Source organism: Eutrema salsugineum, unplaced genomic scaffold (genome assembly GCF_000478725.1).
Source record: "Eutrema salsugineum unplaced genomic scaffold, Eutsalg1_0 scaffold_6, whole genome shotgun sequence".
NCBI classification, from domain to species: domain Eukaryota; kingdom Viridiplantae; phylum Streptophyta; class Magnoliopsida; order Brassicales; family Brassicaceae; genus Eutrema; species Eutrema salsugineum.
Genome location: NW_006256547.1, coordinates 1698240 through 1726207, shown reverse-complemented (window position 1 = coordinate 1726207; position 27968 = coordinate 1698240). Strand labels below are relative to the sequence as shown.

The 27968-nt window shown below is 36.8% G+C and overlaps 8 protein-coding genes across 9 annotated transcripts; 3 read left to right on the top strand and 5 right to left on the bottom strand.

Moving 5' to 3' along the window:
• The first annotated feature begins 2474 nt into the window (after positions 1-2474).
• LOC18012162 (BRCA1-associated protein) lies at positions 2475-5461 on the top strand. Its single transcript, XM_006394244.2, has 11 exons — positions 2475-2946; positions 3142-3250; positions 3334-3448; positions 3550-3647; positions 3828-3934; positions 4041-4290; positions 4394-4447; positions 4559-4702; positions 4804-4868; positions 4957-5011; positions 5116-5461. The coding sequence occupies exons 1-11, from the start codon at positions 2636-2638 to the stop codon at positions 5263-5265; spliced, it is 1458 nt and encodes a 485-aa protein (XP_006394306.1). The 5' UTR covers positions 2475-2635; the 3' UTR covers positions 5266-5461.
• A 66-nt stretch (positions 5462-5527) lies between these two features.
• Positions 5528-7005, bottom strand: LOC18012146 (GDSL esterase/lipase At5g63170). The gene is made up of 5 exons (XM_006394243.2): positions 6768-7005; positions 6512-6642; positions 6192-6428; positions 5833-6079; positions 5528-5715 (listed from the first exon to the last, which is right to left on the bottom strand). The coding sequence occupies exons 1-5, from the start codon at positions 7003-7005 to the stop codon at positions 5552-5554; spliced, it is 1017 nt and encodes a 338-aa protein (XP_006394305.1). The 3' UTR covers positions 5528-5551.
• Positions 7006-7639: 634 nt separating this feature from the next.
• On the bottom strand, positions 7640-9930 carry LOC112083413 (probable pectate lyase 22). The gene is made up of 4 exons (XM_024151374.1): positions 9747-9930; positions 8705-9451; positions 8160-8298; positions 7640-8009 (listed from the first exon to the last, which is right to left on the bottom strand). The coding sequence occupies exons 1-4, from the start codon at positions 9863-9865 to the stop codon at positions 7782-7784; spliced, it is 1233 nt and encodes a 410-aa protein (XP_024007142.1). The 5' UTR covers positions 9866-9930; the 3' UTR covers positions 7640-7781.
• Positions 9931-13107: 3177 nt separating this feature from the next.
• Positions 13108-16363, top strand: LOC18012506. Of its 2 annotated transcripts, none has more exons than XM_006394241.2 (4): positions 13108-13358; positions 13719-13935; positions 14169-14263; positions 14380-16363. In XM_006394241.2, the coding sequence occupies exons 2-4, from the start codon at positions 13719-13721 to the stop codon at positions 16171-16173; spliced, it is 2106 nt and encodes a 701-aa protein (XP_006394303.1). In that variant the 5' UTR covers positions 13108-13358; the 3' UTR covers positions 16174-16363. The 2 variants fall into 2 exon arrangements, with proteins under 2 accessions (XP_006394303.1, XP_006394304.1); XM_006394242.2 differs by having other exon boundaries at positions 14377-16363.
• A 296-nt stretch (positions 16364-16659) lies between these two features.
• Positions 16660-20744, top strand: LOC18012505 (probable UDP-N-acetylglucosamine--peptide N-acetylglucosaminyltransferase SPINDLY). Its single transcript, XM_006394240.2, has 11 exons — positions 16660-16954; positions 17121-17340; positions 17675-17767; positions 17847-17948; positions 18067-18234; positions 18317-18405; positions 18477-18598; positions 18729-18910; positions 19342-19626; positions 19872-20019; positions 20149-20744. Exons 1-11 carry the CDS (start codon positions 16761-16763, stop codon positions 20526-20528), a joined length of 1983 nt encoding a protein of 660 aa, XP_006394302.1. The 5' UTR covers positions 16660-16760; the 3' UTR covers positions 20529-20744.
• Positions 20745-22684: 1940 nt separating this feature from the next.
• LOC18012917 (Golgi to ER traffic protein 4 homolog) lies at positions 22685-25229 on the bottom strand. Its single transcript, XM_006394238.2, has 12 exons — positions 25074-25229; positions 24849-24928; positions 24587-24665; positions 24348-24429; positions 24123-24282; positions 23914-24004; positions 23765-23848; positions 23583-23629; positions 23352-23480; positions 23182-23266; positions 23009-23089; positions 22685-22913 (listed from the first exon to the last, which is right to left on the bottom strand). The coding sequence occupies exons 1-12, from the start codon at positions 25116-25118 to the stop codon at positions 22902-22904; spliced, it is 975 nt and encodes a 324-aa protein (XP_006394300.1). The 5' UTR covers positions 25119-25229; the 3' UTR covers positions 22685-22901.
• A 406-nt stretch (positions 25230-25635) lies between these two features.
• On the bottom strand, positions 25636-26132 carry LOC18013164 (major pollen allergen Ole e 10). Its single transcript, XM_006394237.2, has one exon. It carries the CDS (start codon positions 26092-26094, stop codon positions 25762-25764), a length of 333 nt encoding a protein of 110 aa, XP_006394299.1. The 5' UTR covers positions 26095-26132; the 3' UTR covers positions 25636-25761.
• A 1066-nt stretch (positions 26133-27198) lies between these two features.
• LOC18013163 (major pollen allergen Ole e 10) lies at positions 27199-27543 on the bottom strand. The gene has a single exon (XM_006394236.1). It carries the CDS (start codon positions 27541-27543, stop codon positions 27199-27201), a length of 345 nt encoding a protein of 114 aa, XP_006394298.1.
• Positions 27544-27968: the final 425 nt, after the last annotated feature.

Below are 27968 nucleotides of genomic sequence, written 5' to 3'. Positions count from 1 at the left end.
AACCCCAACAACAAAAAGCCCATGGGACTTATTATCTCCTTTAGGCTTATTAATTCAAAAAATACATTATACATTCGGGTACAAATTACTCCATAAGGTCAACATTTTTACAAAGTTTTGAAATTTTAGTCTGTATATGTTTTCAGCAAAGAAACTTGACATACTTTTATCAAAGAAAACTGTATATCTCCTCTAGACATAGCACTGAGCCATTGAATGAGAACTCATATCTAAAAATCATTGAAATAATCACATTAGTCTGACCACGCTTAGATATATGTTATATCCGAATTGCTCTGTGACATATTTTACTATAAAACTTCACAAACATTAATATGCCTCAAACATTTTCAAATAGCCGCAATGCCTCCTAGCACAACCACAAGAACAAATCATAAATAAGTACGTTGTTTTAAGAACAAATCTTTTCTTATTCCCACCAAGCTATGCCAACAGGATCTAACCAAGAGATCATTAGCAATATTGTATGTGTTTAATTGGACCTTCAGATGCACCAATGTCGTCTCTATTATATTCCCAACATTACACATCCATATATTGTTTTTTTATTTCCACTAAGAGTCTAAAAGTACTATAGAAAAATTGCTTGTATAAACAATATTACTTTTTTATAAACAATATTACTTTTTTATAAACAATATTACTTTTGGTACCATGTAGGATGTATGTCACATGTGGTGATGAATGTTTATGTTTTTAGTGATCCTACGTGGAACAAGTGATAAAACCGGTCCAAAAGGTTGCCTTGCAATGAAGAAAAAGAGTTGAAATAAGATTATTTTAACTTGAGAAAGGCCGGTTATTGAAGTAAACCGACCCTTGCCTCTTCCCAAGAGCCACCTCCTCGTCTACGTGGCTGTTAATCCTCATCCACTCTCAGGCCCTCTTGTCTGGCCACTTGTAACTCTTTGATTCATTCATTCTCTGGATTTTCTTAATTTTGTTTTATAAAAATTATCACCAAAATGATTGAACATCAAAGGATGTATATATATTGTTTTTCGTTCGTCAACTGAATTTCATAAAGAACCAAATTCATGCAAAACATTACAGCATGGAATGTCACACATGACACATCTAACAACTAAACTCTGATATAAGAGATGGATACTGTTAATAAGTATGAATCTAAAATAACTAAACGAAATCGGATCAAAACCATAACATATATGCTTCAGAAAATATAGATATCCGTGTCGATATTTAAGTACTAGTGTAGACATCTCATAACTCATAAGGCCATAACCATTCTAAATTTCTAACAATTGCAAAAAAGTAATGTTTCATGGCTTATGAGTTGCATAATTTACGTGCACTTTTAGTAATTAATACATTTGATTATAAAATGTTGGGGTGCTACGTTTTCCTTTCATTAACTCTACATATACTACATGTATATGTATATTGGATAAATTAATCATGACGTTCCTTTAAGTATTCACAATTGGCCCTTTAAGAAAACGAAACAACAAAATCCAAAACCTGCGGATAACTTTACACGGATGATCAAAAGTGAAAAGTGTCACATAAAATAATAGATCCAATGATTTCATGTAAGATTATTCACAATAAATATTCGCATATGGGAATTAAAATACGTTGTCTAATATAAGCTGTTTATATATTCCACTTGAACTTTTGAAGCACTGGAGACTGATGTGCTTGACTCCGATCTTATCCTTAGAGTTATTTATATTTGCAAAGAACGTGAATCAGCGATGTACTTATTCTAAACGGTAGATATCCACAAAATGTGTGCGCTTTGACAAAAGTCTATAAGAAAATTGTTACCGATTTTAATGTATTTTTATTGGAGACGATTGGAGACGATGTATATGTGTATTTCCTTATTCTCCAATGTTTTTTTGTTGTTTGAACAAGAAAAAGAAAAACATGCTTACCACATCACATTTAAATATTAGTTATCGCTGAAATTCAAATTCGAAACTTATACCAAAGATGGTTGACCTATTCAAAAAATGAAATGACCGTTGACCTGACCACCCTCCCTTGGTCTTCGGAGCCGAGTCCTCAAGTATTTGGATACTTATCTTCTTCTTCTTTTTGTTGATAAAGACACATATGTTTTTGTTTATGACAATTGGAGAACTTAAAAAAAAAAACTCAACAAAATAAGTAAAGTAAATAGACTGAAAAAACAATCGTGCTACTCACAAGCTTTCAGTGTGGCGGGCAGTTTGGTGCTAACCTTATAAGTTAGTATAAAATAGTCTTTGAACTTGGAAAAAAAAAAAGAAGATAGCTGTGATGTGTGCAATTTTGAAGGGAACTCTGAATTTTTTTGCGTATAGAACTTCTAAAAGGGGCCAAAATATTGAAGAAATATAACAATTGAACAGAAGCCCATTAACTACAAAAAAGCCCACAATAATAATCAAACTTAAACTAAAAAATGACCCAAGAGAGGCCCATAAGATAACCGTCACCGGGTATCGACATCGAACCACCACAACGGTGGCGAATCCCGGCTTCGGTGATCTCAGAGACGAACTCTCTACTTCGCGCTCTTTCTTTATCTCTCTTCTTCTCGGTTCCTCCTTAAGCGTCGAGATTTGTAAAATCAAGGTTTGCCTTCTTTGTTTCGCTTTTGGCGATGTTCGTCCTGAGGGTTCATTCGGTTGACTCTGAGCGGCCAATCTCCATTGAAGAAGAAGAATCCGGTTTCAGCTACGCATCATCGAGGAGATCTCATCCTCCCGATAAACTCACACCAACCCTAAAACTCACTGAACGCAAAGGCCTCATCCATCTCTACCGCAACTCTTCGCACAGCTCCCTCCCCAACCCTAGCTCCCGATCCACCACTCTATTCGTTGTCGCTGTTCCCAATTACCTTCCCCCACTCGATTTTATCCGCTTCTGTGATTCCCAAATCGCCCATGTCTCCCAAATCCTCTTCATCAGGTTAGTCCAATATCGTCTTTTGAGTGATCTTTTGCAAGAACTCACTGGTGTTGATTACTTGATTTGATTTTGACCGTACGCTCTAGCTTAGAATGTGAAGTGATGTTAAAGGACTAGAATGACTATGTTGATGAGTAAAAAGAAAATACATTGGCTGATTGTTGCTGGATTTGGTGTTTTCCTGAACATTACTAGGAACGATGGAATGGAAGATCGATATAGTGTTTTGATCACACTTTCTGATCAATCCGCAGCAGATGGATTCCACAAGAACCTTAATGGGAAAAAATATGCACCATCTGAGGTATCATAATATGGAAATGAGATTCTTTTTTTTTTTTCTTCAGTTCATTGCATGAAACTAAACTTTTTCTCTTGGGGTTTTAGGCTGAGGTTTGCCATATTCTCTATGTACTGTCTGTGGAGCACACGGAATTCGATGAGCTTGCCGCTTCTCCACCTGCTGGATTTACCGAGTTACCTACTTGCCCAATATGCCTTGGTGAGTTGTGTCAAAGAAGACCCATTTCCATGTTATTTTCACTTTGACTTACTTAACTGTTCCTTTTCTTAATATCAATATTTGGAATTTGACTCATGCAGAGAGATTAGATCCTGACACCAGTGGTATACTCAGCACTCTCTGTGATCACTCGTTTCAGTGTTCTTGCACTTCAAAATGGACTTATTTGTCCTGTCAGGTGAGTTTGGTGTTGTATTTGCGGTGTTCGTTTATTGGCAGTGTTCACGTAGCTAATACGTTTTCTTCCATATGTTAGAGCTTTAACGCGTGCTTGTTTCTGGTGTAAAATGAATCTGATTTATACAGTTCTTAACAATCACCTTGCATATGTTTTACCACATGCTCATTTCGTTTGTAGGTATGTCGATTGTGTCAACAACAAGATGAGATATTAAGCTGTTCAATTTGTGGAAAAACAGAAAACGTATGGGCATGCCTTGTCTGTGGCTTCTTAGGTTGTGGAAGGTAATGCTTGGTTTGCGTTTCCATTGTGATAAGATTATAACTACATCTATATCTTCCATCAGAGGTGGAAGTTTCATTCACAGTGGATTATGTTTTCCAATTGTAGATACAAGGAAGGACACTCTATCAGGCACTGGAAAGAAACGCATCACTGCTATTCTCTTGATTTGCGAACCCAACAAATCTGGGATTATGTTGGTGACAGCTATGTTCATCGGTTAAACCATTCAAAAATAGATGGAAAGTCAGTAGACATGAACACCCGCTGTCTGTCACACGATGGGGACTGTGGTCTCTGTGAATGTAGTGAGGATACAGGAATTAGCGGTGCCATCCTCAACAGTAAAGTTGATTCAGTATGATTTTAACCACCCCTAATCAATCTTTCCCGCATAAAGTGAATCGTAGATCATCATTGGTTTTATGATTTTATTATTTGACTAAGTTTTTGTGGAACAGATTGTAACCGAATATAACGACCTTCTTGCAAGTCAGCTGAGGGCACAGCGACAGGCAAGTGATTCTCCTGATGTTTATTTTTGTATGATGAAGTTGTTGACACCTCATGGTATACATATGCAAGAGATCTCAATTACTAATCACGATCGTGATGTCTTTCATCAGTACTATGAATCTCTGATTGTTGAGGCGAGAAGCAAGCAGGAAAGTAGTATCGCAGAACAAGTTGAGCAGACTGTTGTTAACAAAATGCAGGAGCTTCAGAGTGAGATTGAAAAATGTGAAGAGGAAAAAAACGGAATCACTGAAGTGAGAGCCTCTCTGCCTTGTTCTCTTTTGAACATTGTTCCATTCTTGAAAGGTTTCCTTATGCACTGATCACGCTTCATGTTATTAATATTGGGTTTCAGGTTAATAGAAAGCTTATAAAAGAGCAGGATTTTTGGCGGAAGAAGGCCAAGGAAATACAAGAGAGGTGCAAGATGGTTTGCTCTTGTTAAGATGTTTACGTAAACAATCATAATCCATAATAAAGGATTGATTGATTTTTGGTGTCTATCCAGGGAAGCTGCATTACTGGGATCAAAAGACGAGATTATAGCTGATCTTGAAGAACAGGTAAGCTTCTTCTACGTATACTCATTGAGGGTTTTTTTGCTTTTCTTTTTTTTTTTTTTTTTTTGCTGTTAACATTTAACGAATGATGGTAATGGATTGTACAGATAAGAGATATAAGGGTATTCGTTGAAGCCCAGAAAACCCTAAAGAAGATGTCATCAGATTCAGATGGGATACGTGAAGGAACCATCTTACCAGTGCCTATCAACGACGAGCCAGTTAGAAAGCAAAAGAAGTCAAACCGGAGAAAGTAAGTTCAAGCGCGGATTTTGTGATGCTTTTACTGATTTTTTTACTTTGGTGTAGTATGATTGTAGAAAACGATTCAAAAGGTCCCAAAATTTGAGCAAAATACGTTAGGGCTTGTAATACGACTTGGAAACAACTGTATACATGGGAAAAAAACTAATTTCGAGGTGTTTGTCATATAGAAAGAAATATTCATAGATATTCAACATTTGGAGAAGAACAAATCTTTTATATGCACATATGTATAATAATAATATTTGAGGGGAAGAGGGAAGACGAAGACACCCAAAATCAAGCGAAGCTTTGTTGGATTTGTTGGATAATGTGAGGGAGAATAGTCTGATAAGCTTTCTCGGAAGGGTGCGCAATGTCCCAAAACACATGTCGAGATGCATCCAAGCACGGTACCGGAGCCGCTGGAGCACAGCAGCAAGGCCTAGTCGGTGAGGTAAATCCTAAAATTAAGAACCCCAAAGTCATTTACGTCAGATCGTCAGAAAATTTGATTCTAGAGAATTGCATCCAAGCTTTTAAGTATTATGTATATAGGTGTGTTTAAGAGAGTGTTATACCATATCGGAGAGGGTTTTTGACGAGGTCAAGAAGAGGATTATACATGTCGAGGTAGATGGAACGAGAACCAGGGAGCATAGAATTGAGATTGTTGACAGAGTTGGCTAGCTTCTGGTTGAATAGTCTTGAGACTGCGTTTGCGGGTTCTAGACACATCCCTCCTAGAAGGTTGCTTGATCCTGGTAGGCATCCCAACGGTAACGTTCCCATTACCGCAAATTTTCTCGCTCCCAAATTATATAACTCCTATATATATATATATATATATATATATATATCACATCAAGAATGTATCAAATAAAAATCAAATTTCAATTAAGTTGAATCATGTATAAATAGGGTTTCAAGATTAATATACCTGAATGAATGATTGAGTCCATGAATTCAACAAGTCGGTGTAGGAGAAGACGGTATAACGTGTGACTCTTGCTGGAGTTTGGAAAAACGTGATGGCAATATCGTTATTTCCAGCGGAAATGACAAACACTGCGTTTGAGATAATTGATCTCGTTTTCTCTTCATCTCCCGTTATGCTATTTAGCTTTGCTATGTATGCTTTGAAGTCGTTTAATTGGTCCGCCACCCCAATTACTCCCTATTAAAATTTTATTTTAGTGAATACATAAAGTCAAACAATATATAAAGGAAAAAATCAGATACACATTAAGTTCTTAATACCTGAATCCTCGAGGTCACTGGATCTAAACCGGAACCACCAGAAGCAAAACTAACACCGGTTAAGATATCGTTGGGTTGAAGGAATGGACTTCGATAAGCTGGTACGATGTTCTTTACTCCCAAACCTTCGGCTGCATGCATAATGTTTTGATGATCACCAAATATGTTGATCATGCTCATTTCACTTTTAATATAACCAACAAACAAAAATTTGGTGAAAACTATATATTATTATTATTATTATAGAAAATAATACCAATCAAATCTGTAGGAATTCTTCCATTGCCAAATCTTCCTGTGGCTCTTCGAGTTACCAAATCTCTTCCATACGGAAAGAAATTAACTTTAGTTAATGTCCTAAGATTATTGTTGTTGCCTGTATCGAGTATCGAATCTCCGAATGCTATAACCGCTGGTATATTTCCGGCTTGAGCCACAGAACTCGATATAATGGAGACTAATACTGTTATCGTTTGAAAAACTAGAGTATTCATTTTCAAAAAACGCGTTGATGTATTCTACTTTCTTTTTCTCTTAATTCAATATATGTCTTAAGAGAACACTTGTTGAGAATATATTTGATTGTGATGATGTAATGGGATTAAAAAAGTGCTTATTTATAGTTCCGACAACTTATTAACGGAACATAGCTATCTTTTTTTTTGTTTACGTGAGCATTGCTGTTATGGTCAATAATTTTTTGTTACTGAAGAACTATTTTTAACAGGTCCATCGAATCGAATTTATCGATTACGGTTTGTTTTTGACCCATATCTTCTATAATTCTATAGAATTACGTCATATATTGTTTAATCTACATCACTATAAGTCCGGTCAGAGGCTAAAAATGATGGTTTTTTCCTTAATGGACCTTGATTCGATATTTATAATATTGAGAAATATGTAACAGTCTAACAGGTATATATGTGAAACAAGTTTATGTTCAACACATACAACTTGTTTCTAAAATTTTATCTCGTAGCAAGTCTTTTTAAGTATAAATTAAACATAAATTGTTGAACCAAAAAAAAACTAAATATAAAATAAGATAATCGGTATCAATTGCGCTGAGTTATATATAGAGTAGTAGTAAATTTTGCGAACTGAAATAACATTAGGCGAGACAGAGACCAAATAAAATGTAATCAACACTTCTTCACGTTTCCATAAAGATTATTAGTACATTATAATTAGCTTTCAAGTGCTGGTTTCATTAATTATAGTATATATATCTACACACACGCACACATACACACTGGTGAAGCTATGATCAACAGTGCGAACCCTTTTTGCAGCTAAGTGCACCTGAGGCTACAGTTATATCACCAACATGAGAGGACGGTCTAGCGGCTAGGCTCGAGGCTTTAGAATAGCTTGAAGATTTAGTTGGTCCAGCACCAGAAAATGTAAAGAATGCACCGTTAAGCATCAGGTCTCCTTCTGATCTCCAATTCCAATGACTCCATTCGCTTTCGGGCGCATCCTCGTGCTTTGTTACCTATTTTCCCCCAATTAAAGACATGTATAAGGTTATAATCTTATAAGTTTAAATGAAACCAAAATGACATTAATTGATACATAGTTATTAATTGAATTTAGTTCAATTTGGATAATAATTTGCTTAAAACTGAATAATAATTTGGAGTACCTCTTTGCTAAACGAGTCATCAGGAGCAAGGAACCGGTTGCCTTGAGAGTTAATGGTAGGATTAGCACTTCCTCCAATTGCATACATTTCCCAATGTGTATAGTCATTGTTCACCACATGGAAATATCCATGCCGACACCTATATATATGTACATAAATTTCTTACTAGTTTGTTAAAATTAATTTTCATATTCTTCTTAATTATATAATTCAAAAATCTGATCTGAATTGATCAACGTCTGAGAATAAAATATCAGCTAAATATGTTAACTCAACTAACCCAACTGTTTTTCAGTTGATTTAGACAGCATAATTACTCCATCTTAGACGTAGAAAAAGGAAAACGAATTAGAATTTAATGCAGTTGTTGTATTTAAGCTTTTGCCATATTTATTTCAAGAGTATGTCCAACCGACAATATACTTGACTTTTATAGTTTGTGCCACAGATATCCACAAATATAGGTGTATACTAAAAAAAAAAAAAAGATTGTTTTTATTTTTGTTTGATAGTAAATAAATAAAGTAAAAATCATTTGAATATACCTTGGCATTCTTTGGACGAGGCCTTCTCCAAAATGGTTAAAAGCGATAGTGACTTGCATATTCTTGTCTTGTTCATACGTGTCACTATGTCCCAATAACATAACCTTATTGTGATGCGTCAAGTAATTATTAGAGATGGTTATAGCCGTTGATCCACGGATCGCATCGATCAACCCATCGTTGCAATTCGACAGCGAGCAATGATCAACCCACACGTGGCTCCCGCCGAAGATCGACACACCGTCACCGTCCGATACCGTTCTCCACCCGTAGTGCTCTGGGGAATCTCGTACGTAAGCATTCCCGCCTTGTTTACAATCATGTATGTGTAAACCATGGATGATGATGTTGGTCACGTACTGTATGGTTATGCATGGCCCGCCTGAGATGTGTACGGAGGCTCCTCGTCCGTCTAGGGTTTTGAAAGAATTCATCATGAGTTCTTCTTTGAGTTGGATCGTCATGTCTCGGTTAAATATGATCCAGAGCGGTTTATCTTGGATTACTGCGTATCTTAGTGTCCCCGGTTTAGGGTTAACCGGATCATCGTTTCCTGGATCTGTGACCACGTAAATTTCGCCATCACGACCACCGATTGCGTTTTTGCCAAAACCTATTCCGCAATCGGCTAAACGTTTTCGATTTTTCTCCCAATTTTTATCGCATCGCCAACAATCGTCGATTGGATTACCGGTCCCACACGAGAAGAACCCTAGGTTCCTTCTTGATATCGACTCGTTTATTTTCCTAACCAATAGCCAATTTATTACAAAGAAACAAACATCCACTATGTTAATATATTATTCTTGACGTCGTTAACTTTACTCATAAGCAGCAGAATTAAATGAACAAGTCGGTTTATGATGAGGTGAAAAATGACGAAATTACGCTTTGCATGGAAAGAACTTGGAAACAACATTTCAAGCGAAACATTTGAGTGTATTTGCGTGTATGTATACAAATAGATTTATTTAATTATCTAACTATTTTGCATTTGTGTAATTATAATACCTGTTGCACAAAAAAAGAGTAATTATAATACCTGTGCACTTCCTCAACGACGAGCTCGGGGTCGGAAATGGGCAAAGACGAAGCGAGTGCGTAGAAGAAAATCCAGTAGAGAAAGAGAAGTGTGAATAATGCATGTGGAGAATTTAGCATTGTGTTCGTGGCTTCTTACTGTTGATAAAGTTTAAGGTTTCGGACGAAATATATGGGTGATTGGTGAAATTAAAGGCAAAGCAAAGTATAGACTATATAGCATATGAACACTCAGGGTGATTTAATGCGCATGCAACTTGGTATAAATTGGACCCACTTTGTTTTAGCTTTTCTCTCTTTTTTTCTTCTTCTATGAATTAGATTTGGTTGTGTGTGTGAGAATGGAAATCAAACTAAATCATATAGAGCAGGATAGTGCCTTAAGAACTGATCTGATGAATACAAAAAAGGTTAACCAAATATAAAAATTTATGATTTATATTAAGTGCGTTTATAAAAAATAAATCCTGATCAAAGCTATACGGAACCGATATTTTATTTCTATATTGTACATACCATCAACGAAAGTTACGAAACCTTAAAAATTAAACCAACATCAAACCAGAAAATCAAAATCGAATCTGAACGCATTATTTTGAAATGAATGAAGTTTTCGAATATCAATTCCGAAAGTCAAATCTACTCTCATATGAGTCATATGCATCAACATTGGTCAATTTCCATTGCGATGAACGTTGTACATATAATTTTTCAACCATTCTAGCGATGACTAAGTCGCGTGGCTTAAAGAGAAAAACAGAAGTCGTAATTAAATCTCAACGAACTTAAAGATGAATGTTAGTGAACACTAGTTAAGTTGAGTATTAGACTAAAATTTTATAAAAAGTAGAGTGCACAAAAAGTCAACAGTGTGTTAGTGTACTTCAGTAATACGATTTAGTTTTGAACATATATGATCGATACTTCCAACGTTTGAGTTTATAGTTATTATTAATATATAATAGCTTAACAGTTAGCTCATATTACTTTTTCAATATATATATATATATATATATATTCTCTCTTTCGGATTATGATTTTAAATGCTTTGGTACCAATATATACGTAATTTTAATTCGAAACAGGGGGTGTCACACGTAGAAATGCAATAAGAGCTGTTTTAGTTACAGAGAAAATGCATAAAAATGATAAATTTCAAAAATGCATTCAAATTTGAATTGTCATTTTTAGGCGATTATCGTAGTTGTCCTTATATCACTTTTTTTATTTATATAAAAACAAGATTTTAGTGTTACTACTTTCTAGCTAGCTTAGCAAAACATTTTGATAAATAAACGTATCTTATTGTAAGTTGCAAGTTGTAACAATAAGCTAATTGATACACTTTTAATTAGTATATGACAATTTTAGTTTAGAGCGTTGGTTATTAGCCTATTAGTAGTTTATTTCTCATCTTTCTTATTATTATTATTTTATGTTTTGCTCAGTTCTCTTTGTAGGGAAAAGAAAAGTAAAAAGAAAAAGAGAAAAGTCCCACCAAAAACTATAGAATAGGAGAACTGAGCCGACACTGGCCCGTAGAGGTTTGATTTTGGGACCACCGAACCATGTGCTCGAGTCCAATCTTTCAATAATATATACGCTTTTTTTCCAAGTAGTATGTTATTCATAGCAAACAATTAGAACTGTGTTGAAATTTTGGTTGGTATAAAATGTGTTGACAATTAAATGCACATGGAAACTATTTGCATCACTTTATATCATCCACACTTTCATAATCTTTATATTTTCAGGAAGCTTTATCAACTTATACAATTGTACGTCTCACCGACATTTTCTTTTGCTACAGTCACTTTTTTTTCCTTAGATGATGATATAGCCACTTACCTAAGACAAAAGAAAATTCAGGCTTTTAGCCTAGTGATTATTACAGTATTACTGTTACCATTTTATAGACTTAGGCATGGTTTGTATATTTTAGGACATAAATTGCAGAAAACAAAATCGTAGTTTTTTTTGTGTGTGTATCTTTTCAACACTGAAAAATAGTACTGTACCTTATGTTGGACATTTATTCGATATTTCTAACATTATCAACAAACATACTTGATACGTAAATCATTCTGGTCTCGTATGAAACTGGAGATTACGAGAGCTGACAAAATTTCTTTTCATAATATTCTCAATGCTGGAAATACCAAAATTACATATAACATATCCATTTTCACAACTCTTTACAAGATCATATATAGAGAATGCTAACGACTGATCGCATTCATTTGATCATGTAAATATGTAACCATAGAGTATAATAGTATCTGAGTTTAACCATTTTATGTTTTGGCTACTCATTCATATGATTTGAGTCATTCAGATCATGTAACCAAACTGAAACTTGATCAATTGAATAATGAAACTGATAAGTTAAACTTGTGAAAAAATCTTTTGCTATTTTGAATTTTTTTTTAAAAAAGTTACTGTTTTAGACAAAAGCTCGGCGGCACTACGACCTTTTTTTTCCATATGAAATCAATTCAACTCTCGATTTGTTTTTGTTTTTGGTTTTTTTTTTTTTTTTTTTTTGTGAAAACTGAAATGCATTGTCCAAACAATCAAAGTCGTTAAATTTAAGGGAACCGTCGGATCAGAAAAAAGAGAGACTTCTTAATTCAGACAAAAGGCATGTGACGAGTTTTGCTTGAAAGCTACTCGGCAACTTCTTCTCATCCTCAATATTCACAAAATAATTCGATTCACGCTCATATCCACTAAAGTAACAAACTGAAGTAATGTTGATTAGTCAAATCATAAATCATAATCATAAAATCGAAATAGAATAATAATCTATTTATAGACATATATATATATATATATATATAATAATTATAATTATGAAGAAGATGAGGATTCATAAACCAATCCGAGGATGAAATGCTTAGAAAATAAGAACGTAAACTATGGATACATACTAAACTAACCAGCGCAACAGTAGGTATGAGAATTAAGGATCTCGATTAAGAAGTTTCACCACTCGTCGGAATACGCTATATATCAAGTAACACTGTATGTCTAAAACAATCAATCTTGAAATTAAACATAATGACAATTGTTGAGAATGCAGTTTATACTTTATAGCCAGTTCATCTATCCATGTAAACATAATCTAGTCTTTTCCATTGTAACCTTTACAACTTCTATTTACTTATTTGTTAAATTTAGCCCAATACACCTAACTAAATGGGCCGAACCTGCCGATACGGCCCGTCATTTGCATTCGATTTAATAAAAAAAATATGGAGACAACCCAAAAAAAAAAAAACTAAAGCCATCCACGTCTTTATTTGGTGACGTGTACCATCATATATATAGTCATCATCCACTACACTTTTTTTTTATTGTTTTTTGTGTTTTTGGCGATCCTCATCCATTTCTTCTCTCTGTCGTTGTCTGGAATCGGTGACTTTTGAATCTTCGCGATTCTTTGTGGTGTCATCGTTATCTACATCGCTGTTACTCGCCGTTGATACTTTTCCGTCGTTTTCTCGGTGCTGGAGATCCGATCCATTTTCTTTCCTGCCTTGGCTCGAGATCCGAGCCAAGCAGAGAAGTCGACTGTGTTTCACGATTTGGAATTTGTTTCCTGCGATCACGGGTATGGAATTTGTTTTTGTTTTGGTTTTAACTATAGCTACATACGTTCTTGGGATGTTTGTTTAGTTAATAGATTTTTTTTGGGTGTAAAGTTATTTCATATAGAACTTCGAAAAATCACGTGTGCGTGCCTGTGTTCTTGTGATTCGGTTCACAGTGTATGCAACTTCTCTTTCTGATGCTTTTATCAGTGTTTTGAGACTGATTTTTTTCTGCGAAGGGAAGAAATTTCGTTGCGATGCAAGCTGTGAAGCTCTTCATCTTCTTGCTGATCATTATTAGGGATCTGGGGTCAATTTTTCTCTTCGCTTTAAGTGATTATGAGAATCTTCGTAATTAATTATGGTTTTTGTCGTTTTAGATGGCATCGGGTGAGGGAATTTTGACTGATGGACAGTGGAAAAAACTGGAGTTAGCAACTCAGAATGCTGAGAACTTGTCATCGTCGCCAAAATCTCATCCTCTGTTTGCTGATTTGAACATAAAGTCTCCCACTGGTGGGAAAGGACCAGTAGCCGGCACTCCATTTAGGCATGTGCGACGGACACACTCTGGGAAGCATATCCGTGTTAAGAAGGGTATAAAGCTTTAACCTTTGGTGCTTGATTCTTGACACTATTACACATGCAAACACTGCCTTTGTAGTTCCCCGTTACGGATATGTAGATCATTAACCAAAATTTAGTAGTGAATGGGATGAATAACAATCAGTCATTTCTTGAACGTAAGCTGTTTAATAGTTTTAGTTTTCAGTAAAAGAGTTCAGGTGTGTAGGTGTTATGGTTTACTTATGTGGCAATGATACCTGCAGATGGTGCTGGTGGAAAAGGAACTTGGGGAAAGCTTCTTGACACAGATGGTGATTGCTGTATTGATAAAAACGACCCCAATTACGATAGTGGAGAGGTATTTGATACTTTTCTTGATTCTTTAGGTATTGCATCTAGCATCTAGCTGTTTCTATTCTTTACTCGCAGATTGATTCACGTGCTTACTTGTGATTCATATACTCGTTTTAGCAGGAAGCATATGATGAGCTTGTTGATTCACCTGTATCAGACCCCTTGGATGATTACAAAAAGGCTGTAGTCTCCATCATTGAGGAATACTTTAGCACCGGGGATGTGAATGTGGCAGCATCTGACCTCAGGGAACTTGGTTCGAGTGAATATCATCCTTACTTCACCAAGCGGCTTGTCTCTTTGGCTATGGATAGGCACGATAAGGAGAAGGAAATGGCTTCAGTGTTACTCTCTGCATTGTATGCTGATGTCATTTCACCTGATCAAATTAGGGATGGGTTTATTAGACTTCTAAGATCTGTTGATGACCTTGTAGTGGACATACCTGATGCTGTTAATGTCCTTGCATTGTTTATTGCCCGAGCAATCGTTGACGAAATTCTCCCTCCAGTTTTTCTATCGAGATCTAAGAAGAGTCTTCCAGAATCTTCCAAAGGTTTCCAGGTTATTGTAACTGCAGAAAAGAGCTATCTCTCAGCCCCTCATCACGCAGAACTAGTGGAGAGAAAATGGGGTGGTAGTACTCACACTACAGTAGAAGAAACAAAGAAAAAGATATCTGAAATCTTGAAGGAATATGTAGGAAACGGAGACACTTACGAAGCCTGCAGATGCATCAGAGAATTAGGTGTCTCGTTTTTCCATCACGAGGTGGTGAAGAGGGCTTTGGTTCTGGCTATGGAATCTCAAACAGCTGAGTCACGCATACTAAAGCTGTTGAACGAAGCTGCTGAAGAAGGTCTGATCAGCTCGAGTCAGATGATGAAGGGATTCTACCGAGTAGCAGAGAGTCTCGATGACCTTGCTCTAGATGTCCCATCTGCGAAAAAGCTGTTTGATTCGATAGTTCCCAAGGCTATCTCTGGAGGCTGGCTCGATGATTCATTTAAAGTAACCTCTGATCTAGGTGGAGGGAAATCGAGTCAAGATGAAAAGCTAAGACAGTACAAGAAGGATACAGTGAACATAATTCAGGAATATTTCTTATCAGATGACATTCCTGAGCTAATCCGCAGCCTTGAAGATTTGGCGACACCTGAATATAACCCCGTGTTTCTAAAGAAGCTTATAACTCTTGCTCTAGACAGGAAAAACAGAGAAAAGGAAATGGCTTCGGTTCTTCTTTCTTCTCTTCACATGGAGTTATTCTCAACCGAAGATTTCATAAACGGTTTCATCATGCTCCTCGAATCCGCAGAAGATACAGCTTTAGACATCATGGACGCATCAAACGAACTTGCTCTGTTTCTAGCTAGAGCTGTGATTGACGACGTCTTAGCTCCACTAAACCTCGAGGAGATATCAATCAAGCTACCTCCAAAATCAACGGGAACTGAAACAGTGCGTTCAGCTCGGTCTCTTATCTCTGCCCGACACGCAGGGGAAAGACTCCTGAGAAGCTGGGGTGGTGGGACCGGGTGGATAGTGGAAGACGCAAAGGACAAAATCTTGAAACTACTAGAGGAATACGAAACAGGAGGAGTGACATCAGAAGCTTGTCAATGTATCCGCGACCTAGGGATGCCTTTTTTCAACCACGAGGTAGTGAAGAAAGCTTTGGTGATGGCAATGGAGAAGAAAAATGATGGGTTGCTGAATCTGCTTGAGGAATGTTTTGGTGAAGGATTGATTACAAGTAACCAAATGACGAAAGGTTTTGGTCGTGTTAAAGACAGCCTCGATGATCTGTCTCTTGATATACCAAACGCGAAAGAGAAGTTTGAGTTGTATGTTGGTCATGCCATGGACAATGGCTGGATCCTTCCTGAGTTTGGGTTTTATGCAACTCGGTGATGAGTGAGTGAGAGAGTGATGACGATTAATGTTTGTGCAAGCTTACTACTATATACTTTTCCTCACTTTCTTTTATATATATATTGTGGAAACTATAGATATATATATATATATATACATTATGTAATATGTTTAATGCATGGATTTGGTTGGTAGATAAACGTGAGATGTTTATAGTTTTCTTTTGCCTGTTTCTTGTTTTGTGTTGTATTTGTCCTGAGATATCTCAATCTTTTAGTGTGTTCTAATTTTTGATGGATTTCATTACAAAATTACATTGTAAAAGTCTTTGTTCTTGTTTGGCGTGGACGATAACCTTGCTATTTCACACCGGCGAACAAAAGAGATATCAGTAGAAGCCCCTAATCTTTTTAACAAAAAAAAAAAAAATGGTGGAAAATCAAAAAGAAAAATGCTTTTTAATATTTTGTTTTCTTTCACTGGTAGTATAAGAAGAAAAGGTTAGTTGTATGCAACCGAAGGACAGTCCAATCATCGTTGCCAAACAGCCTCCCTCCTCAACTATTTTTTTGTTTGTGTTTTCGTCTTGCTCACTTTAGTTCCTTTCCGGCGCACACAGAACATCCATGGACCGGCCGGAGACGATCGCCGTCAAACACGAACCCATGACCGTTGACTCTCCCGCATCTTCTTCCGCCGTCGCAGTCGATAGACCAGCTCGACCTCCAAAGCTTGTAGTCTTAGCTGACCTCAATTTCAACCCTCCTGAGACTGACGATCTTGACTCATCGATCCAAATCGCTACTCCTCCCATCGTTAGGTATCCATTTCTGCTTCTACATGATATTTTTCTGGAGCTGTAACCAGGGCCTTAATTTGCTAGCATAAATTTTCGGTTTGTGCCTTTGATACTTGGCTCTTGGGTTGATTCATATGGCCAAAAGGGTTTAATACGAGTAAAGACATTTTTCTAATGTATATTTTAGGTTGACTAACGAGGAAAGTAATCAAGATGGAGGGTCATTAACATTCAAGGAGGTGGAGCCAGGGGAAATAGAAGCTAAAAAGACCATCAAGGTTGGGAAATGCCGTTCGAGAAGTAAGATAGAGGCGTCCTCTGATTGTGGAGTTGATGCAGATGGTGATCAGGCGGCTAATCAAGGGGTCCCTGCATCCCGAGAAGAAAAAATCAGTAACCTCAAAATGGTGAGTTTGTTGACTCTTAGTATGGTAGTAAGTGATGACTTTTGGGATCAAAAAAATTATTTTGTAATTAACATGGTTTTTCTTATGCCAAAATGTTCCATCAATTCCCAGGAATGAGCTAGTCATTGAAGTTATATTGAGGCAATGAAAATTTAAGACTTAGATGGGGCTAGGCTTTTATCGAGTGCCCAGAACTTTGCATTTCTCATTAAACTTTTGGAGGAAAAATGATGATAGTGCTCTTAATTTCGTAATGCTCATTCCAGTTGATTATTGGTCTAATGTTTCATGTTGATGATGCTCCTAATTATTTGGATCACTTCTCTGCTTATAGGGTTTGATTCATGTTGCAAGGAAGATGCCCAAAAATGCTCATGCCCATTTTATTCTTGGTCTAATGTTCCAACGATTGGGCCAATCTCAAAAGGTAGTCTTGAGCTGAGGCTACACTGATATGTCTTAGAATAACTATCATCTTATTGAGTTTAACTGCTAGAAGTTTTTAGGCAATACCAGAATATGAGAAGGCTGAAGAGATCTTGCTGGGTTGTGAGCCAGAAATTGCTCGGCCAGAACTTCTCTTGTTAGTTCAAATGCACCATGGACAGGTGATGATCTCTGTGTCTGAATCAAGTTTGACAGTAAACTTTTGTATTCGTGAGCTCCTTGATTAGTTGAGAATTCACACAAACGTTCTAACATCGCACACTTAAAAAAACATTGTAGTGTCTTCTTTTGGATGGCTTTTCGGATAATGACTGTGTTAAAGAGATTGAGGGAGAAGAGCTTGAAGAAATTCTTTCAAAATTAAAGGATTCTATGAAGATAGATGTTAGACAGGCAGCCGTGTGGAATACCCTTGGCTTAATGCTTCTTAAAGCTGGTTGTTTGATGGTAAAATTCTTTACCATGTTGGTGTGTCAGATTACTAATGTGATTCGTTTTGAGATATTGTTCTGTTTGCTATGATTTATAGAGTTCCATATCGGTTTTGTCATCTTTGTTGGCTCTTGTCCCTGACAATTATGATTGCCTTACAAACCTGGGAGTTGCTTATCTTCAAAGGTAAGGAGTTTTCTTTCTTCTATTGCGTAATTATTATTGTGATACTTATTTCTCATTAACAAGTCTTCCAGCGGAGATTTGGAGCTTTCAGCAAAATGTTTCCAAGATTTGGTACTGAAAGACCACAACCATCCTGCTGCGTTGATTAATTATGCTGCCGAGCTCCTCTGCAAATACAGTTCAACTGTCGCTGGTTTGTTTCTAATCATAGAACCTCTAAATTGTTTCCTCCTCTGAACCTGCTTAAGCAAAGTACACATGCAAAATTAGAGGGAAATGTAATTTCACTTGTAACCTTTGAAGGTGTTTTCAATTGTTGTCAGGTGCTGGAGCTAATGGTGGTCCTGGTGCTTCGGAAGACCAGAAGGCACCTATGAATGTCGCAAAGGAATGTCTCTTGGCTGCAGTAAGAGCAGATCCAAAGTCCGCTCATGCATGGGTCAATCTTGCTAATTCATATTATATGATGGGTGATCACAGAAGTTCTAACAAATGTTTGGAGAAGGTGCTCTTGGCTCACTTCTTTGTTTTGAGGTTCTTCGTTGTTTTCCTTACCTTAGATGGAAGGGCTTCTTTTACTTGATATCCTTTTCACATTTGGTACTCGGAGAAAGTAAAAGAAGTACCAGGAGTCTTACATACCCTACCCGTTCTTCATATGTTTACTTGGGAGGATTAGGGGGGATCCCGTTACCCTGTATGGGTTGGGTCATATGGACCTTTATATGATGAATACCCTTGGTTTGAATATTCTCATATGTAGTGAACATTTTGCTTGTGGTTGTGTCCATGTTTCGTCTCTAGTACTATAGGCCCAGTTTACCTTTGCACTGGCTGTTCAACAAGTAACCCTGGTTGTGTGATTATAAGATTCTAGCTGTAAATCCTCTAGCTTATATTGCAGTCTTGGTCCAGCTGACTATAATTTATATTCAGGCAGCCAAACTTGATCCCAACTGTATGGCTACTAGATTTGCTGTTGCTGTCCAACGAATCAAAGATGCTGAAAGGTCTCAGGATGCAAGCGACCAGCTTTCATGGGCTGGCAACGAGATGGCTTCTGTGATACGAGAAGGAGAGTCTGCTCCGATTGACCCTACCATTGCTTGGGCAGGGCTTGCCATGGCTCACAAGGCGCAGCATGAAATTGCAGCTGCTTTTGTTTCTGAGCGAAATGAACTGACAGAGATGGAAGAGCGGGCAGTGTACAGCTTAAAGCAGGTATGCCGTTTCTGTGTTTTGATGCTCATGAGGTTAAGTTTCAGGTGTTGCATTCAGATTATAAGTTATTGGGTAGACTAGGAGGAAAGTTGAAGAGAGCTGGCTATTACAAGATAAAAGATTGTTTCCTTACATAAGACATTGGCACTTCTTACGGTTTGGTCACAGGCACAGACACACATAGAAATTGAAGAAATGTTGTCGCATCGAGAAAAACTTTTGATTTCTCTTTATATTCACCGTAGGCAGTAACAGAGGATCCTGAAGATGCTGTCCGGTGGCATCAGCTTGGTCTTCATAGTCTCTGTTCTCAAAAATATAAACTCTCCCAAAAATACCTCAAGGCAGCAGTTGGTCGTTCTAGAGAATGCAGCTATGCGTGGGCAAATCTTGGTAACTCCCTCTTCAAATCAATGCTTGCAGACTTATCTAATTGCTCTAAGCGTGAGAAGAAAATTGACGGTTTCATAATCCTAAGTTCGTTGCATAGCTCTTATAGAAAGTTCACGTGTTGGCTTTTAGGTATCTCGCTGCAGTTATCAGACGAACAATCAGAAGCCGAGGAAGTATACAAGCGAGCCTTGGCCGTGTCAACAGAGGATCAAGCTCACGCGACATTTTCTAACCTCGGGAACCTCTATAGACAGAAAAAGCAATACGAACTCTCCAAAGCAATGTTCTCGAAGGCGCTGGATCTCAAACCTGGTTATGCACCTGCATACAACAACCTTGGACTCGTGTTTGTGGCTGAACGTAGGTGGGAAGAAGCTAAATTCTGTTTCGAGAAAGCCCTTGAAGCTGACTCATTGCTTGACGCAGCACAGTCTAACTTGCTCAAAGCCACAACGTTGTCAAGACTCTGTACTTGCTTCTCTTCGTCAACTGTTGTCCGAGATTCTTGATAGTTCTGTCATTTTCGTTTGTCATTTCGTCTTTTTTCTCAGGGCATACTCTCTCTCTTTCTCTCTCTCTGCAGGGTATATATTTAATTCAGTTTTTTTTTTTTTCTACCGTAAAAGAAAACTAGCTGTCTCTCTACGGTATCCTCTGAGCATGCAAAAACAAATATTATATCTGAAATAACATCTCGGGAGAGAAACAATGTCCCGAGATGTACTCGCACCTTCAGAACAAAGATATTCTTATGGCCCGAGATATCCTCTGTTTTATCCTCTGATTCTTCAACAACACAGATACGTTTAGCTTTTCGCAGGAGTTGTGAAAACGATTCTGCTGGACACGCCTATACCAATATCTTCAATATCTTAACTTGTAGGGAGTAAGGGCTGTATATGAAATATACAAAATATGCAAGTGAGGAGCCATATGAGATTTCCACGGATGTTCATGGAAATCGCCGCAAATAGAGTCAAATGCTCGGATTCTTAAACATGAAGTGCAGGACCTTCATATTAAACAATCCATCAAAATTCGTTGTTTTTCATGGGCTAATGAACATTTTGAGAGAGAGAGAGAGAGAGTTTATGACAATAGTCGTTATGCTATCCCCGAACCGATATCTCGGATAAGAAATGGCCTAATATTATTATCGGACATGGCTCAAACTACTTTGGAACCGAAAAATGGCAACGGAAACTAAAGACCACATGTAAATAGCAACATCAAAAATATGGAACATTCATCACGACTTTCGACAGCAATCCATAAAACATAGCACACCCAAATTTCATTATCTAAACAAAAGACACGTTGATACAAGAAAGAAACTGAAACAGCAACAGCAACAAACACCAAACTCATGAAAACGCATGTTTATTATTCATGAAAAACAGGCGTAGCAACCAGAGCTTTGAGCATACTATAAGGCTCAAATTCTTAAACGACGCACGTCATCCGATAATGCCATCTCTCTAGCTCTCATTTTTTTATCCTCCTCAGCCAAAGCTTTCATAGCTTTACGCGTATGCTCCTGAAAAGTAACTTGCTGCAACTTCTTCATAAGCTCAGGTTGACCTCTCACAAAATATTTCTTATGCCCAAATTCACAGTGCTCAGATTTAAATCTCACAAATCCCTATACCAACAACAAAAAAAATACACATAAAACACACATATAGTAAGATAAATCAGAGAGAGAGAGATGATGACGACTACTAGAGTTAAACTCCTTGAAAAACGCTGGCCAAGTGAAGCAAGATATACCTATGCTCCTGGAAAGAATCCTTGTGTGAAACCCTACCGGATCCCAAATGATGAAACTCCTGTTGCTCTTGCTCCACGAGACTATTGAATCCATTGAAGGATCATCCACAAACATATACAGAGCCTTGTAGAATGGAGAGAGTGCCCTATCGCTCAACCCCGCCATCGCTAGATCTCAATTCCCCCAAAATTTTAGTATCAGACAAACGAAAAAGATGAAACAACAACCCTAGGAAGAAAATTCCCCAAACTTTTCTTTTACCACGCCGCCTAGTTTTGGGCTACTAATGGGCTTTTTTCTCGCTTGTTTTCTAATGGACTTCCGGCTTCACCCATACTAATTATACCATTTTTGCTTCTCGGATCATATATATACTTGATAAAAGGGAAAATGGGTAAAGAAACCCTGACTTTTACCAAAAACATAAAACAAACCCTGACTTTTTTTTGTGGATTTTAAAACCCTGATCTTCTGGATTTACCTCTTCTCTTTCACCCATCATAGCCTCTATCTGCATTACAAGAAAACGGACGGCCATGAAAATACTTCCTGGAGAATTTTCGTCCCCTGGAAGTGGATCTAGATGACCTTCTACCGTCTCAATCAGTAGACGGATGTATTCTCTAACTTTTTCCATGTGCCTACCGATTTCAGCCATCTTTGCGGAGAATCAGCCGGAAAAGACGCAGCCGATTTCTGAAAATGGATTTCTGGTTTCACCCTAGCTAAACTTGGGCTTCTGGTTTCGAAATGGGTTTCTAAATGGGTTTTTAAATGGGCTTATGGTTTCTAAATGAGCTTATTGTAAACGAAATGAGACCTTTATTTCCATGTCTTCCAACTCCTTCTGAACGCATGAGAGAGTTCATCACGAAGTAAAATGAATACATATGTAAAATGAAAGTTTTTCCTTTTTCATTTATCCTGAATATACTAGTAAAGACAAAGAACTATATCATGTTACAAGAACAAAACTCTTACCCACTTGGGGAGAAGAGAAACAAATTATAACCTGAAGAAACTCTCCAGAGCTATCCATTATTAAAACATTGCCAAATACAAATCAAAAAGGGGAAACAACCGAGTATTCTTGCCTCTTCTATATCCTTCCTCAGCCCATCATCTACACAGAACCGAGATAGTTTTAATGGTTCAAGCATTGTAACTTCAACATATGAGATATAGGCAGATCATATAAATGCACATGCTTCTATTTACCTTGAAGATGTCTCCAAACATTCCTTGCAGAGGATTCTTACGCTGCACCCCGAAAAATCTCTCTGCAATCTCGTCCAGCAGCTTCAGAATATAACACATTTTCCCGGTTTTAATCAGTAGAAAAAGAGAGAAAATTAGCGAATAAACAAAGATCAATACACGCAGACCAATACCTCGTTAAGAAGTGGTTCTCTATCTATGCAAGACTTAAATTTTACTCTTAACATATTGAAAAGAGGCAATGCATCCCTCTGCAACCTGTATCGGATATCAAAGTGCTTTAGGTAACAACTAAAGACAAGAAGAGACTAAAAAGAAAGTAGAAGAAGATCGGGCAACTAACGTTTCCAGAAGATATGAGATAAATCGGATAAGGTCTGATTCTGAAAGCTCGGGATTTTTTGTCTCTGCTTGTCTCTTAATCTCATCCATCATAAAATTAGCATCTTTCATGTTACCCATAGACAAGTACCTAACAAGCCCCAAAAAAAAGAAAGATAAATCAACCCATTTTTCCTTAGTTCCACTAACTTCGGCTATCTCTCCATTCATCAGTTATAAAGCATGATCATACATGAGAACCGCCCGTGCAATGGCGAGGTCATCTTCACCCGGATAACACTGCAAAAAATTATTCAAGTGATGAAACACAAGAGGTTCTTGAATTTCTATCCCAGTGCAAAAGTTTCTCTACACTGAGTTTTAAAACTATTAACGAAATAAAGAGATGAGACAGTTTGGTATGAAGAGACGGACCCTTCCCATAAAGTTGATCAGCATAGATGCAAACTTCTCGGGGTCCTCAGCTCTAACATAGTGCCGTGATATTCGGACCATGTCCTGCCATATGTAAAAAAGGTCAGTTAATGAAAACAAAAAATTGTAAATGGCTACAAGAGGTTTACAAGTTCAGGACACTCGGTGTAGAGATAATCAGCCAGCATAGCATGCAGCTCAGGATATCCAGTACTTGGGCCTCCAAACTCTGCAGACCATCTAAAACAAAGACAAAATGCCTCTATCATGTTTGATACATGTTCACAGCAAACAACGCGAAAAAAAAAGGACAATACTAGCTGAATAAGAGAAATATAATACACGTGCTCTGGCTTACTTTATAGCAGCTCTTAAGAACGAAGTCAAGTTTTCTACCCGTGATCTAGCTTCCCCTAGAGATTCTTGAAGATTTTGAACATCTTCATCATCGCTCACATCTACCAAATGAGGTGGTACAGGAACCCGAGGAAACAATTTGAACATACACCTGATACGATCTGACACAATCATATTAGTATTATAAAATGATGGGTGCTAGCAATTATTCATGGTCTGGACTAACCAAGTGTTTCATCATTGCAAGGTGACTTGGCTTTAACTAGTGTGTCGACAAACAAAAGAGCAAGGTCCGCCCCACAATTCACCTGAGGATTAATAGTTTTAATAGAAATCACTCTCTACAACAAAAACTGAAAGATAATACAATAAAGAATTTTCCTTGTTAAACTTTGTGATTACTTGTCATTCCAGGTTCCTAAGTAGAGCCTATACGTAATAACAAAACAAGGAAAGTGAACAAACCAGGCCGTGCTCTAGTTCAATGCATGCCCCTGAAAAGAGGATATCAAGAGCTTCAGAGAATCTCTGAGCCGTAACATATCTGCGAGCAAGAAGGATAAATAATGTGTTATCAACCCATTTATAAGAAGAACAAATTAAGCTACCAATTCATAACAGCTCTACCATCAGGAATCCGATTATCAACCAATCACCAGAATCCAAAAAGGTCAAATGCAGAATCGAAGTAGATAATAACGAATCGAGCTAGAGAAGAGCTACGAACCTTGCACTGATAGATTTGTACATCTGCAACGCTCCATAGTAATTGCCATCCTCTACCACTTTCCGCAATTTGTCAATATGCTATATAAGAATTTTGAAAGGAAGAAACAAAAAGCGCATCAAGGATCTATCTTATCTCCCTCATCAGATGTTGATGAGAAGAATTTGGATTGTCGCAAGTGAAAACGAAATTGGGAAAGAAAGAAAACAGATCCGAGGAAAGTACCTCTTGAACGGGAGGCAATTCACGTTTAATCCTCTCTCTCGACATGGATCGCTTGAAGGTGGATGGATCTTCCAACGCAACGGTTCTTCTTCAATTTCTCTCTCGGTGTTGGTTAATTTTTGCAGGTAGAAGAAAGATATATATCCAACTACGGAAACAAAACAAGAATTGAAAAGATGTGTGATGTCTTGCGGATTTACCCTAATTAAAATTAAAATTCGGTTTACCAAAAAAAAAAAGGAAAACCCAAAAATTCAAACCATTCCGTTTCTATAGTTATGTTCTTCAAAATTCATTTGGCTTATTCAAAGGGATATGTATATTGCAAAACTATTTTACTTGACTTTTATAGTTAAATTAGTAACAGAAATGGTATTCTCTTTTTTTTTTTTAAAGATCAATGTAATTACCAAGTACCAACCAATTCTTTGCATTGTGACTACTTTGGTTCCGCATCATATACTGTAATAATAATAAGCATCAAAAGGTTTTTAAGAAGATCAATAAACATCCATTACATTTTTTTTTTTTGGTCCGTTGCATTAATTTATAGTCGAAAAAATTTGAATAACATCCAATATATGAATTAATTTTAGTTTGGAATACGAAAACAAAACCCATTATTACAACAAATATCACAAACGCAATTAAATTGTTTTATGAAGAGGTAGGTCTTATTAAAATAAGTTTAGTAGACACATGGGCCATTACTTGGGTCGGAAGAAGTCAAAAAACCGGAATTGTTGAAGCTACAAGCATCCGCGGTGCGATCATGGCTCTGGTAATAAGAGTTCATGACAAAGGACGCATGGTCTACTAAAGTATTAGGGTAATAGCAACTTCCTCCGGGTTGGATCGCTGTACAGTGGACTTGTCTGCAACCGAAGTCAATGTTGGCTTGTAACTGCTCTTTTGTGGAAGCAGGCAACGCCACGCACCATTCGTTGCATGTCGCGACGGGGAGGTGCTGGATCGCCGCAGCAGATAGGAGGACAAGGAGCGTCAAAAGCTGCGTCGACATTTTACAAATAAAAATATAGATTATTTAAGTAGTTAGGATTCAATAATTCTATTTTGTAGGTGTTTTTTTGTGCAAGTACATGTATATATATAACATATATCCAAAAAGATCTTTCCCAAACATGCAAGACTGTGAAAACTGATTCTCATAAATAGCTCTATATGCTTTTGTTTGTTTGGGAAAGAGATCTGATGAGAGGGAATTAAAAGATGTAATAAATCAGTAAAATACTTGCATATCACTCTCTATAAATTATTTCACTAAAAGATTATGATACATTTCTATTTCTATATTTTTTGTAAGATCTTTTTGCTATATCATACTAACTTGCTATGTGATCCACCTTGAAGAACCGTTGGATGATTTGTAGATATATAAATATATCCAAATACGGAAACTAAGCAGGAATTGGGAGATTAGGCTAAGTGTGAAAGGTTAAATTATCAAATTTTTATAATTTTTTTTCTAATATTTACGTAAAATACCAACTTTTATTATTGTTTCTACTTTATTCTTTGACAATTTGATGAGGAATATATTTGTTCTATAATTCCTTAGAAAAAGGAATGAATAAGAATCATGTATGTCCTATATATATGTAACAAAATTCTTTTTTAAATGGTAAAATATTCTAGGAATGGAGAAGAATGTCATATTCTTTTTCCAATTATTTTTGGGTAAAAATTAGTTCACGATTAAATGACAGTTTATACGGCCAACTTTGAAGCAAATAGATAACCAGAACAAGTTAACCAAAAAATATAATAAAATTTGCAGTAAAGTTGATATGAAGACCATTTGGTTAGAGATAGATTTCCGACCAGACAAACTCTTAGTATCATACATAGAACCACGTAAAACTTGTTTTATATATTTCAATAGTAATTGACATTTTTCCACCATTATCTCGTGTCGCGTAACCACATTAAGAAAAGTTATGAGGCATCACCATTCACCACTAAGAATATTAATGAAAACGTCACAACTATCAGTAACCTCAAAATAACATTTTAATTGTTAAATTCCGAAAAGTAAGAAAATTCATTATTAAAAAAAAAGGCAACAATAATCAAGTAACGCAATTTCAAAACAATCAAAATCTTTTTAAGTGTAGTAGACACATGAGTCATAACTTGGGTCGACAAAGACAAAGCAACTGGTGCCGCCGAACCTACAAGCGTCTACGGTACGACCATGACTATGGTAATAAGCGTTCATGACAAAGGACGCATGGTCTACCATATTATTAGGTTCAAAGCAACTTCCACTGGGTTTGATCGGGCTACAGTCGACGCCGTTGCTGCAAGCGAAGTCGATGTTGGATTGTAATTGTTCATTTGTCGCACTCCGCATCGCCATGCACCATTGTCTGCAGCTCACGAGTGGGACTTGTTGGATCGCCACAGTTGATAGGATGATGAGGAGGAGCAGCGTCAAAAACTGCGACATTATATTATATTCTTGGATGTGAAAATGCTTCGCTTTTTTTGTTCTCATGCAAGTACTATATGATTTAGTATATATATACACATAACCAGAGGCGGAAGCAAAGAAAGTGTGGCCTGGTGTACACTAGCCTCCACTGATTTTTTATTATTTTTATTTGCAGTTTTGTTAGTAAATTTCGAATTAGCAAAATTCCTTTTATTGCCCTTATTAATTTCATTGTCGGATTCCACCATTTTCCATCCATTTCCTAATTTTTTTTTTTCTATTATAATATTCGTTTCCTTTTTTTTTCATTTACCTACCCATCTTAAAATTACTAGATCAATCTTTATTAGAGGATTCTTTTCTAATTTCGAAGAATCAACAATATTTCGGTATTTTTTAATTTTTTTAAAAAAAGAATCCATTGACTGGGTTACATATCA

Bases quoted from the DNA above. Each gene is read 5' to 3' on its own strand.
- LOC18013164 (XM_006394237.2), bottom strand. From the start codon at position 26,094: ATGTCGACGCAGCTTTTGACGCTCCTTGTCCTCCTATCTGCTGCGGCG.
- LOC18012506 (XM_006394242.2), top strand. From the start codon at position 13,719: ATGGCATCGGGTGAGGGAATTTTGACTGATGGACAGTGGAAAAAACTG. The intron at 13,936-14,168 runs GTATAAAGCTTT...TGATACCTGCAG, and splicing joins GCATATCCGTGTTAAGAAGG to ATGGTGCTGGTGGAAAAGGA. The intron at 14,264-14,376 runs GTATTTGATACT...TACTCGTTTTAG, and splicing joins CCAATTACGATAGTGGAGAG to CAGGAAGCATATGATGAGCT.
- LOC18013163 (XM_006394236.1), bottom strand. From the start codon at position 27,543: ATGTCGCAGTTTTTGACGCTGCTCCTCCTCATCATCCTATCAACTGTG.
- LOC112083413 (XM_024151374.1), bottom strand. From the start codon at position 9,865: ATGCTAAATTCTCCACATGCATTATTCACACTTCTCTTTCTCTACTGG. The intron at 8,299-8,704 runs GTATATTCAAAT...ACATATATATAG, and splicing joins CTCGTCCAAAGAATGCCAAG to GTGTCGGCATGGATATTTCC. The intron at 8,010-8,159 runs GTACTCCAAATT...GGGGGAAAATAG, and splicing joins ATGACTCGTTTAGCAAAGAG to GTAACAAAGCACGAGGATGC.
- LOC18012917 (XM_006394238.2), bottom strand. From the start codon at position 25,118: ATGTCGAGAGAGAGGATTAAACGTGAATTGCCTCCCGTTCAAGAG. The intron at 24,929-25,073 runs GTACTTTCCTCG...ATTCTTATATAG, and splicing joins AATTGCCTCCCGTTCAAGAG to CATATTGACAAATTGCGGAA. The intron at 24,005-24,122 runs GTAAGCCAGAGC...TCTTTGTTTTAG, and splicing joins TTCTTAAGAGCTGCTATAAA to ATGGTCTGCAGAGTTTGGAG.
- LOC18012162 (XM_006394244.2), top strand. From the start codon at position 2,636: ATGTTCGTCCTGAGGGTTCATTCGGTTGACTCTGAGCGGCCAATCTCC. The intron at 4,291-4,393 runs GTATGATTTTAA...TTTGTGGAACAG, and splicing joins TCAACAGTAAAGTTGATTCA to ATTGTAACCGAATATAACGA. The intron at 4,703-4,803 runs GTGAGAGCCTCT...ATTGGGTTTCAG, and splicing joins AAAAAAACGGAATCACTGAA to GTTAATAGAAAGCTTATAAA.
- LOC18012505 (XM_006394240.2), top strand. From the start codon at position 16,761: ATGGACCGGCCGGAGACGATCGCCGTCAAACACGAACCCATGACCGTT. The intron at 16,955-17,120 runs GTATCCATTTCT...TGTATATTTTAG, and splicing joins GCTACTCCTCCCATCGTTAG to GTTGACTAACGAGGAAAGTA. The intron at 17,768-17,846 runs GTAGTCTTGAGC...AGAAGTTTTTAG, and splicing joins GATTGGGCCAATCTCAAAAG to GCAATACCAGAATATGAGAA.
- LOC18012146 (XM_006394243.2), bottom strand. From the start codon at position 7,005: ATGAATACTCTAGTTTTTCAAACGATAACAGTATTAGTCTCCATTATA. The intron at 6,643-6,767 runs GTATTATTTTCT...TTATGCATGCAG, and splicing joins AATTCCTACAGATTTGATTG to CCGAAGGTTTGGGAGTAAAG. The intron at 5,716-5,832 runs GTATAACACTCT...TCTTAATTTTAG, and splicing joins CAAAAACCCTCTCCGATATG to GATTTACCTCACCGACTAGG.